This window comes from Podarcis liolepis, assembly GCF_965112155.1.
Source record: "Podarcis liolepis genome assembly, chromosome: 16".
In the NCBI taxonomy this organism is placed as follows: domain Eukaryota; kingdom Metazoa; phylum Chordata; class Lepidosauria; order Squamata; family Lacertidae; genus Podarcis; species Podarcis liolepis.
The window spans coordinates 20,570,558-20,582,657 of NC_139567.1; the positions used below are offsets into that span (position 1 = coordinate 20,570,558).

General features: G+C 45.7%; 1 protein-coding gene across 1 annotated transcript in view; it reads left to right on the top strand.

Annotated features, from left to right (window-relative positions):
* ABCG4 (ATP binding cassette subfamily G member 4) overlaps positions 1–1,281 on the top strand; it is a 40,273-nt gene extending 38,992 nt beyond the window's left edge. The window contains exon 15 of the mRNA XM_083481024.1: positions 596–1,281. Within this exon, the coding sequence (XP_083337150.1) occupies positions 596–821 (226 nt within the window). The 3' untranslated portion in view covers positions 822–1,281. The remainder of the gene's footprint in view (positions 1–595) is intronic.
* Positions 1,282–12,100: the final 10,819 nt, after the last annotated feature.

The following is a 12,100-nucleotide window of genomic DNA, read 5'->3' on the forward strand; positions in this document are numbered from 1 at the left end:
GTCATATCATATGAACCAGGTCAAAATATCAAACGCATTTCAAAATAGTACATTTTAATCCAGATTAACAAACTAACAAAACAACAGCAACAAACCATTAGAAATTCCTGAAACATATGAAATGCCTTCCAGGTTTCTTGAGCAACGCTAACGCACCAGGTCACGCAAGACTCATGGGGTCCTAGCAATGCTAGTCCTACTCAGAGTAGATCCCCTGAAGTTAGTGCTAATTTAGGCTTATTCGTTTTAATGGGTCTACTCTGAGTAGGATTTGGTTGGCTACAACCAGCAGTTCTTGAAAAAAGGGGTGTAAAAATATGTTCTCAACATTCTCAACTTTTGCAAGTCATGGGAGTATCTTCAGGTTGCATTCAGCTTAGTCCTGCTCAGAGTAGACCCATTGAAATTAATGAAGCTAAGTTAGCAGTGTCCATAAACTTCAGTTGGTCTGCTCTGAGTAGGACAAGCAGTGAATACCACCCTGTGAACACCCCAGGTTTTTTAGCTTTCATTTGGAAGTAGCCTAAAAGTTCAGGGATCTCTGAATATGCATTGGTATTATATTTACAACACCGTTTTGTATCTTGGCATACAGGTACGGCTTTGAAGGTGTGATCCTCACCATCTACTCCTTGGAGCGGGAAGAATTGGAATGTAAGGTGCCCGATTGTCCTTTCAAGGACCCAATAAAGATACTCCAGGAACTGGACGTGGAGGAAGCTAAGCTCTACCTTGACTTCATCGTCCTAGGGATTTTTTTCGTCATCCTCAGGCTCATGGCTTACCTCACCCTGAAGTACAAGGTGAAGTCCGAAAGATAAAAAGGGGACTTGGGCAAAATCCCCGATGCCCTTTGGCGGATGCTATTGACTGCCCCACGAACCTACTTTCCAAAGGACACGGGGGAAATCTGTGCGTCGTGGACTCAGAGAGGGTTGATGTTGTTGGGTAGCTGGTGGGTGACGTCACCTCAGTCGAGAAGAGTTGATGAGACATCTCGGAACTGTTTTAATATTTCCAGGCATTCTCTTCATTGGCAAAATGGTCTTTCCTTCCCCCCTCTCCCTTTTCTTTGGGTAAAATTCTGGAATGTGTCAAAACTCTCTTCCCAGAGCAATATTAGCTGGAGGGGAAACCTGCCCTCATTAGGATGCCCAAACCTTTCCCTAGCAAAGCACTTGGAAGAAACCTGGTTTCTGCTCCACCGGGAGGGGAAATGGAAGGTGGATGGGAAAATGCTGGAATCAATTTGGGCAGGACCCAGGGGGGTTGGGAGAAGGAGACAAGGGGTGGGAAGCAGGGGTGGGGTGGGGTGGGCGAGGGGCAAAACGAGGGTTTTGCTACAGGCAACCACGTCCTCTGCAAAGCACAGTTTTGTAGTGCCGCCGTTTTTGTGCCGTTTTTTGACTTGCTCGCTTGCGGACATAACTGTAGCATGTGTATCAATATTAAGAAACTGGAAGACTTCTACTAGAGGGGTATGTGTGTGTGTCGCACAAGGCTTTAAATGTTTGCCATAACTGTAGCAATGGGGATTATTATTATTTTGTATTTTCCTCCTCCCCCATCCCAATATCTCCGTTTCTTCTTTCTTTACAAGAAAACCAAATTACAATCCGTGAGCAATTTTTGCAAGAGTCGCAGGCAGGCCTAGAACAGGAGATCAGAGCAACCGGCTCCAAGAGGATTCTGCAGGATTAGAGGGCCTCGTTCGTAGGGTGAGGTGAGGCTTAAACTTCATAGTAGCGTGTCAGAACACCCACAGCCTCTCTTGGGCTGGTGAGTGTAGTCAGGGCTGTGTTTATGCTGTGATTCCGTGTGAGCACGGAATGTTGTGCTAGCTACAGAATCCAACCCCTTGATGTACCTCAGTTATAAAGCAGAAGGGAAAGGGCTGTCAGTGCCCTGCATAGCTCTTCCACCGTCTCTGCGATTGTCAAGAGAGGAATAAACAATACAGAATAATGAAAACTGCAGAATAAGAATTCTGCAACACGAGATCAAATATGCAAATGGAGCAGTTTTGCATTCAGGTATGCAGGTTGCAGAATCCCAGCTTTTACTTGGCGCAGAATTTTACTTAGTGTCCCATTGGACCTGATTGGGTCTTACTTCTAAGTAGGCATGCATAGGATTGGGTTCCACAAAACTTTGGTGCCCTTGTAGGCTGGAGACAGACTCAAGTGAGAATTAGTACTGGTGCCATAGAACCATCAATGGTCATGGCATGGACACTCCTCTCTTGTTTCCTTATTGTCTTTGGTCAAGCAGGTTTCAGAGGGTTTTTTTCTGAAGCACAACATAAACTCGGATGGCCTGTTTGACCAGAGAAAACTGGGGTAAATAAAGGACTACACACCATGAGAAACGATAGCTCTGTTATGCCACTTTCAGCTCACTGATAAAGCCATAATCTTTATGCTGCTATAGAGGGAAAAGTGCTGGTCTAGGACTTTTGCATATCCCCAGTCCTTCTTGGATTGCCACCTATGGCACGATGAAGCCAAGGTGAAGCCGAGATTCTTTGCCATTCCTTTGCTGGAATACAATCTTAAATATTGAGACAATCAATAGTGTACCACCTAACTGTTATTTCCTCTCTTTTCCGTTCCTTCTCTGTCCCTGCTGCCTGTTTACCTTTCTAGCAATCTTACATTTGCAGAAGTTGTTTGTCTGTAGCAGGCACTACCAAAAAAATTGGCAGACTCAAGGATGCTTTTGCCTTTCTCTGAGCCTTTGGTGGCGATGGGCCACTGGGATGACAAAGAACCATTTTGGGCTCCGATTCTTTCTTCACTAGCTCTTGCACTTGGGAAGAGGGTAGTCCCTTGTCAAGAGGATGCCCCAACCTGTAGCTCTTCCACCTTGTCTGTGTTCCTCGTGGGAGAGGAAGGGGCAGGGGTGCAGAGCTCATTACCATCTGTAGTAGCAATAACATCCATTACTATGCTTTTTTATGGGTAGCTTGGTTCATCTTTCCCATGAAGTGTATCCCCTGTGACAAAGGCCACCAAAGTCTTTGGCTTTGAGTATAGTTTCCAGGGGCTGCTGCCCTCACTCACTCAACTCGCCAAACCCTGCTAACTTGCTTAATCAGTGTGTGAAGCTCCTCTCTCCCCTCTGTTAAACAGGAGGTCACCTTCTAACAGTGCTCGCCTGCCTGCCATTCATCACACTGGAGTTGGTGCGGCCACCTATTAGCAGCCATGCAAACTGCAGCATGACGACAGCCTTACATTTTTATTTATATAGGAAGATAAGGTAGTGATACGTGAGCCAAAGAGTGAGGATGTCTATGTCAAGGCATCTTAATGCTGTGTTTTATTAAGATCAGGGTGGTTAGTTGTGATGCCTTTTAAGAGAGCCCAGTTCTTGGGAAGGGGAGAAAGAGATGGCTCAATTTTGTTTTCTCCCCATTTCTCTTTTTTCCAAGTTCAGTCCACCACATTTCTGCAGCAGTTTGTGAGTTTCTTTGTTTTCAAAAGTGTTCATAAAAATTTATCAGCATTTTAGTACACATTTCTCCTAATGCACACATTTTGCAAGACAATTTCTGAACTGTAATGCATTTGTTATTTTCACAAATACTGTACATGCATATCAATGCACACTTCCCTCCAATGTATGCTGGGTGGGTTGTTATTATTATTATTATTATTATTATTATTATTATTATTATTATTATTTTGCATACATTATTTGGTTAGAGAACTACTTTGCAAAATTCAGAGAAGTGTAAATTTCAAAGGGCATCTGTGTTTCGATTCACAAATTGTTTCCAGAAGTATGAATTAGGTAGGTTTCCCTTAAAATGTGGACCAAGTCGGATTTCTTCTCTGTCCCTAGTCATGAAAGAACAGGTAGAAATCACAGTGGTTTTCATCCTGATCTTGTGCAGCCCTATCTCTTTGCACTTCCAGCTGCTAGAAATGAATAAATTCTATCTGTAAAGCAGATTTTGGAGGGGATTCTTTCTTTTTGAACAAAAAACAACAAAAAAGCAGGCAGCTAGGGTGGAGGCTTTGCAATCTGCTGCAGCACTTTAATGCAACCATGTGGTGTCCTAAGCACTGCCTTCCAGGAACTAAGCTGCCCACTCCATCGGCAGAGATACAGCTTTCCATTTTTAACAGAGACTTATAGCCCTCCCTCTCACCCAAACGCTGAGATGATGAGCATCATTTCCTCATCTCATTTATTTTAATAGCATGCCACTATTATTCCTGTTTTACAGATCTTGAAACTGAGGGCTGTATCCAGCGTTCTCTGTCTACTGGTACAAAGGCTCTTTGCACTATCCAACCAGGGAGTTTTAATGTTGCACAACGGAGGAATCCAGCGCAACAGTTGCCCTAGCAGACTGCCCTGACAGTTGCCCTGGCACAATCTGTTGTGCGAGAAAGTTGCTAGCGTCCTGCTTAAGCCTTCTGCTGCGCAACAATGTTCTGCCGGCACTTAGCCAGCGAAGCAAGGAGATCGCTAGGTGACTTTAACTTTGCGCTATGTGCAATGTTGCGCTCTCCATGAGCAAATCCAGAAAAATTACCCCTTCCAGTTTCAAACCTGCATTCCCAGCCAGGGCTAGAAACCTGGTCTAATCCAGCAAGACAAACCTTATGACTGCATGGATAGGGGGAAAGCCTCCCCTTTAACTTCCTCCTTCATTAAGTGTATGTCCTTTCATAAATATTGCTGCTGGGACAGGAGCCAAAGACAGTACACAGACAATGAGTGGAAATGTATTGTACCCAGAGCCAGCCCTGCCATTAGGCAAAGTAGGACAATCGCCTCCAGCAGCAAATGTTGGAGGGTGGCAGTGACAGAACCCTGTTGTGCCTCTTCAGCCACCCCCTTGTCCATCCCCCTGTTGGAGATCAGAGCTGTGTATGTGCCACTTGACCAACCATGACCCCTGTAAGCTAGCCTGCTGTCCTCAGGTGCAACGGAGGGTACAATCCCATTGCCAGTGTTGTAGTGAGATTTAACTGCCAGTCTAATCAGCTTATGTTCGTGGAACAGGAGGGACGCCATCTTGTCCTTTGCCTTTGGCCAGCTCTGGATGTATCCAAAAGTTGTGGTTCAAAGGTGCTATGGGATAGCAGTAGGGATGCGGGTGGCGATGTGGTCTAAACCACCGAGCCTCTTGGGCTTGCCGATCAGAAGGTTAGCAGTTTGAATCCCCATGATGGGGTGAGCTCCTGTTGCTCTGTTCCAGCTGTTGACAATCTAGCAATTCGAAAGCACACCAGTGCAAGTAGATAAATAGGTACCGCTGCGGCGGGAAGGTGAAGGGCTCTGGTTTCCATCATGGTGATCCGTTGCGCCAGAAGTGGTTTAGCCATGCTGGCCACAGGACCCAGAAAGCTGTCTGTGGACAAACGCCAGCTCCCTCGGCTTGAAAGTGAGATGAGCGCCACAACCCCATAGTCGCCTTTGACTGGACTTAACCGTCTAGGGGTCCTTTACCTTTATGTGGTAGCAGTACTCTGTTAAGGGTGTCTTGTGCCCATGTTCTGAGAGAATTGTTTGGGGGATCTATGGTTTATTGGAGACCTGCCCTCAGGCTGCCTGCAGTAGGGCTGGTCCTACCATTAGGCAGAGCAAGACAGCCATTTTGGGTGGCAGGTGCTGTGTACACCATGAGACCTGGTATGTGCCCCCTAAACCAGCCTGTGGCTTTTGGTTTCAGTGAAGGCCACTGTCTCATTGCCAGTGTGGAAGAAAAACCCAGCTGTCCTTCTGGTCAGCTTTCATACATGGAATTGTGAAGAGTAGGGGTGGGTGTGTCATCTTGTCCTTTGCCTCGGGCGGCAAAATATATTGAGCTTCTGAAGGCCTGTGGCTACCAGAAGAAGTTCTGAAATGGGGACAGCCTTTACAAGAAGCTTCCCTTGCACTGCGACCCTCCCCTACCCAAACAGCCGGCAAATAAATGTAAAAGGTAGCCCCTGCATAGTGATGCTGTTTAAAGCGCGCACACTTTCAGAAGAAAGCAGATTTGCAATCGAACCCGTTGGTGCTAAGAGACTGAGGATGGAAGATGAGATGCAAGAGGGGAAGGCCAAGTGGCCCACACATTCCTCCCTCCTCCGAAGTCAGGCAATAATTTTTTAAAAGGGGTTTTGTTCTCCATCCTGCATAGACTTGGAACAATTCTGCTGCAAGCCTTGGAAGGTGTGTGTGTGTCTTCCTAGACATTTTGATCGCTGTGAGCTTCACGGTATCCTTTTCTTAACCATGGAAATCTGGGGCGGAGGAAGGCGTCGTTCCCTTCCTTGCTTTCCCTTCTTGTCTGTCCTCTCAGTGTGATGGTGTTTTTTGCGGGTGGAATCCTGTATGGGACTTTGTACATACAGGTGGAATCCTGTACATACAGATTTGATGGTACTAAAGCAAAACAACTTAACAGTGCTGTTTTTCTTGAAAAAGAAGTGCCAGACGTCACCATAAACACCTCCCTTGTTCTCTTAGAATGGCAATGACTCCCGTTTGAGAGGTGCCAGGACTGAATTCTGGCAAGTTCTGGCTGAAAAAAAGCCCTGCAACTTAAGGATCCACTGGACCTTGATTTCAAGAGATTTCTGCTATTTAAAAATAAATAAATAAGGGAATTCAAGGAGCTCACACCAAAACTTGAAACACCCACCATTGATGATACAAAGATTCAAAGACAGCACAATACCTTAGGCATGTTGACTCAGAATTGAGTCCTGCTGTGTTCAATGGGTCTTATTCCTGAGTAAGGGAACATCTAGACTGTTGCTATTTTCCAGTGGGGTTTCAGTCACATGCTGGCAAAGACTGGGAGGTCTTACGCAACAAACCGGCTTCCCCCTTTCTGCGATAAAGAAAAGTTTTGGGGCAAAGCAGTGGGAAGTGTGGGTTACATTGGCTTTGACACAACGGCCCTCTTAGTATTGCTCAGCCACTTCCAAAAAGTGCCGGGGTTTTTTGCTGGTTTCCATTTTGAGCCTAGTTCAAGGAAGGTTGCTGAGTTCAGTCAAAGGACTCTTAAGCATCCCTCGCCTGCCACTGTGTCTGTCTTGAGGAAACTACCACACTGGGAGGAAAAGCCAGTCTCTCTCAGCACCAAGAGCTCTCCGTGTTCACACAAGGTGGGGAGCCAGCTGAAAGGCCACCAAAGCAAACAGATAGGGAACTCCAGATCTCCAAAGCTGAGTCTTTAATGTAGGGCCAGGGAGGCCTGCAAGAGTTGCTGACATGACTTGTTTGTTTCAAGTGTACATGTGGAGACCTCCAGTTGGATTTCACACATTAATAAAACCTATATTTATACGGTAATGTTCTCTCTCGTTTCTGGAGGATCTGTGAAAACTGCATGACAGTAGAAGGAGGTCTGCTTCTGTGTTCCTAGAATGATGCACGGTTTTGGCATCCCAATTTCTGCGCATTTCATGGGGAACAGAGAGAATCTTGTTATTTACTTGCCCTTCACCCTAATGTTCCACAAATAAAATGCAACATTAAAAACAACTTCCAATACAGAAACAAGGTGGGTTCTAAAGATATGCATTTCAAGCAGCCTCTTACAGCAATCGAGGTACCATTCTGTGTCATGTGCAGAGGCCAGATACTATTGAGGTTCCAAGGGCTACTGTGCCTTTGAGTAAAAGCTTCCTTTTTTGTAGCTTCTGCCCACCCTTTTACTGCTTCCTGTTTAAGACCATCCCCTTAAATTTGTAACCTTCCAGATAGAAGTTCTAATGGCAGTCCATCATGACAAGAGACAAACAATGTAAAAAGCTGATCAATAAGAATCAGAAATAATAAAATAGCAGGTGGAAACACAATAAGGGAGAAAGCTTAAAGCATACTGTGGCTTTAAAGGACTAAAAGAAACTGGGGACTGGGGGGGGCACAATTTAGTGAATAATTATCACTTAATTTCCTTTAATTAGTCTGATGCTGTCCCCATTATGGGACAGGCAGGCTTTAATTACTGCTTTCCTTACATTCTTATGATTTTTATTTTAAAGCAGAAGAGAACCATGCGTGTTTATGTGGTAGTGGAGATATGCATAAGAACCTTATTTATGAAAGGAGGGAGGAATGATGTATTTCTGCCCTGTTCAGTCATTCATGCAGGCCCAGGAAACTGGAAAAGCTGGAAAACTCTTCTTAATCACTTCTCAAAAAGATTCCCTCCCCTCGGTCCAAGACCCAACACTGCTTAAGGGTGTTGGGCAACTGGCAAAGAGAATGTGGATGAGGAGAGCTGCTGCCAGTCAGTGTCAAGAATGCTCAGCTTGATAGGCCAGTGGTCTGACTCAGTATATGGCAGCTTCCTACACTCCTGTGGGTAAAAATATATTCAGTGGTACCTTGGTTCTCAAACTTAATCCATTCCTGAAGTCCCTTCCAAAACCAAAGCATTCCAAAACCAAGGCAAGTTTTCTTATGGGAAAGTAATGCAAAATGGATCAATACGTTCCAGACTTTTAAAAACAACCCATAAAACAGCAGTTTAACATGAATATTACTATCTAACGAGATCATTGGTCCATAAAATGAAAGCAATAAACAATGTACTGCAGTCACACAATCAATCAATCAATCAATCAATCAATCAGTAGCTGAACTGGGTTCCACACAGACACAAAAACAAAACAAAAAGAGCTGCAAAAACAAAAATGCAAAATAAATATCAAAAACAGACAGACCTCAGCATAACACTCAAAATGAAAGTGTGGCACTCAAATCAGAAGCATAACTCTCAAAACGGAGCACATTCAGCTTCCGAAAAAAGTTCGCAAACTGGAACACTTACTTCCGGGCTTGCAGTGTTTGGGTTCCAAGTTGTTTGAGTACCAGGGCGTTTGGGAACCAAGGTACCACTGTAAATATATTTGAAAACCTCAGATTGTTATGGCCCTTCAGTTAGAATGTTTATCTGAAAATACATATCATACCTATCCCTGGATGATAATTTGGGTGTTGTTGTTTTTTTAAAAGGTTTTTGTTGAACATTTTTTCACAAAAATGTAGTACAACAAAGTACTACAAAATCACCATAGTGACACAAAGCCATGAGGAAAGTGAGGTGGGCAGTGAGAGACATAATACAGAGGGGGGGTTTTTTATTCTGAAATTGCAGAACTGAGTCAAACCAAAAAGCACAGATGAGCTGTGCTTTTTTTTTAAATTTTAAATTTTAAAAAAATAATCCTGCAGTTTACATCACAGGAAAAAAAATGGTTATACCTGTTAATATCTAGAATGCATTGATTTTTCATGAAATAAAGTGAAGAGAGACTGGTTTATTTGTTTGCTTTATATCCCATCTTTCCTCTACATAGCTTAAGGTGGCAAATATGGTTTTCCTCCCTCCCCATTTTATCCACACAACAACCCTGTGAGGTAGGCTAAGAGACAGCAACTTGCCCAACGTCACCCAGGGGGCTTCATGGCAGAGTGGGGATTAGCACTCTGGTCTCCCGGGTCGCGGGTGGCGCTGTGGGTTAAACCACAGAGCCAAGGACTTGCCAGTCAGAAGGTCGGCGGTTCGAATCCCCGTGATGTGTTGAGCTCCCGTTGCTCGGTCCCTGCTCCTGCCAACCTAGCAGTTCGAAAGCACATCAAAGGGCAAGTAGATAAATAGGTACCACTCCGGCGGGAAGGTAAACGGCATTTCCGTGCGCTGCTCTGGTTCGCCAGAAGCAGCTTAGTCATGCTGGCCACATGACCCGGAAGCTGTACACCGGCTCCCTCGGCCAATAAAGCAAGATGAGCGCCGCAACCCCAGAGTCGGCCATGACTGGACCTAATGGTCAGGGGTCCCTTTACCTTTACTCCCAGGTCTTAGTCCAATACTCCGCCACTACACCAGACTTGGCTTTGAGAGTTCTCAATCTTGTTTAAACTTGTACAAAAAGTTGCATACATTCCAAGACACCTGCCTATCAAATTTTGTATTAATGGAGGAAGTAAATTACGCACCAGTCAGGTGCAATTCTCGCATCCACATCTATCCAACAGTTCTAAAGGAATACGGTAATGAAACATTAGGCTGACTGAATACTGGTATATACCGTATTTTTTGCTCTATAAGACTCACTTTTTCCCTCCTAAAAAGTAAGGGGAAATGTGTGTGCGTCTTATGGAGCGAATGCAGGCTGCGCAGCTATCCCAGAAGCCAGAACAGCAAGAGGGATTGCTGCTTTCACTGCGCAGCGATCCCTCTTGCTGTTCTGGCTTCTGAGATTCAGAATAATTTTTTTCTTGTTTTCCTCCTCCAAAAACTAGGTGCGTCTTGTGGTCTGGTGCGTCTTATAGAGCGAAAAATTCGGTAATTCTCCCACAGACCATTCAATCTCCATGAATTTAGGTAAGGACATGAGAAGCGCCTGCTGGATCATGCCAGCGGCCCGTCTCACCCAGAATCCTGGTCTTATAGTGGCCAACCAGATGCATATGGAAAACCCACAAGCAGGAGCTGAGGGCACCTGCAGTTTCCGTCAACTGGTATTCAGAAACCTCCATGTGTAAGAAATGGGTCCAAGCTCAACTTACCGTATTTTTTGCTCTATAAGACTCACTTTTTCCCTCCTAAAAAGTAAGGGGAAATGTGTGTTCGTCTTATGGAGCGAATGCAGGCTGTGCAGCTATCCCAGAAGCCAGAACAGCAAGAGGGATTGCTGCTTTCACTGCGCAGCGATCCCTCTTGCTGTTCTGGCTTCTGAGATTCAGAATATATTTTTTCTTGTTTTCCTCCTCCAAAAACTAGGTGCGTCTTGTGGTCGGTATTTAAGCAGCTACAGAGGTTAGTTCAGGTTGCATCCATTTTATATTAGGCAAAGAAAGGATGAACTCATTTGATGCCCTGCATTTCCTTGGGGGATGAGAGACGAGACACTTTTCACTGCCACGGATTCGGGAGGCAGCCTGAGCACCTGGAATGACTCCCTTCCTGCCAGCAGCCAACACCACCCTTAGCTGCTGATGAAGGCGGCTTGACTAAGAGGCCAAACCAGAAGGGCTGGAACGCCATCATTTCTGGTTTCACAGGGAGTGGTGCTGCAGCTTAAACCAGTGTTGCAAATTCTGGCCAGGCACATGGGTGGGTGGCGAGGGATGCTGAGCTGAAACCGATGTGCTGAGCCACATCAAGGGGTAAACGCTGCCGATTAGACTGGTGACATTTGCACATCGCAGTAGGCAAGGGTTCCTGATCGGGCAGCGCAGTGCCACATTCTCCCTGCATTTCCTTTTTGTGCAGGTGATTAAAACATGCCAGGAAGCCACTATTCTGCTCAGCTTCCCGTGACACGAGGACCTGACATTCTGATTTGTTAGGAAGAGATGTAGCTCAGTGGATTGAATATTTGCCTTGCATGCAGAAGGGCCCAGGCTTGATCTCCGACATCTCCAGCTAGGGCTGGGAGAGATTTCCCTGGTTGCAGCCCTGGAGAGCTGCTGCCAGTCAGTGTGGACAATACTGAGCTAGATGGACCCAAGGATGGACCCAAGTCATTCTGGACTCACAGCTGTCCATGGAGGCGCAGGTCAGTTCTGTGTCCAGGGCAGCTGTTTATCAGCTCCATCTGGTACGCAGGCTGAGACCCTACCTGCCCGTGGACTGTCTCGCCGGAGTGGTGCATGCTCTAGTTATCTCACGCTTGGACTACTGCAATACGCTCTATGTGGGGCTACCTTTGAAGGTGACCCGGAAACTACAACTAAGCCAGAATGCGGCAGCTAGACTGGTGACTGGAAGCGGCCGCCGAGACCACATAACAGCGGTCTTGAAAGACCTACACTGGCTCCCCGTACGTTTCCGAGCACAATTCAAAGTGTTGGTGCTAACCTCAGAGCGTCTCCACCACCATCGTTCTGCCCGGAGACTGAGGTCCAGCGCCGAGGGCCTTCTGGCGGTTCCCTCACTGCGAGAAGCCAAGTTACAGGGAACCAGGCAGAGGGCCTTCTCGGTAGTGGCACCCGCCCTGTGGAATGCCCTCCCACCAGATGTCAAAGAGAAAAATAACTACCAAACTTTTAGAAGACATCTGAAGGCAGCCCTGTTTAGGGAATCTTTTAATGTTTAATAGGTTATTGTATTTTAGTGTTTTGTTGGAAGCTGCCC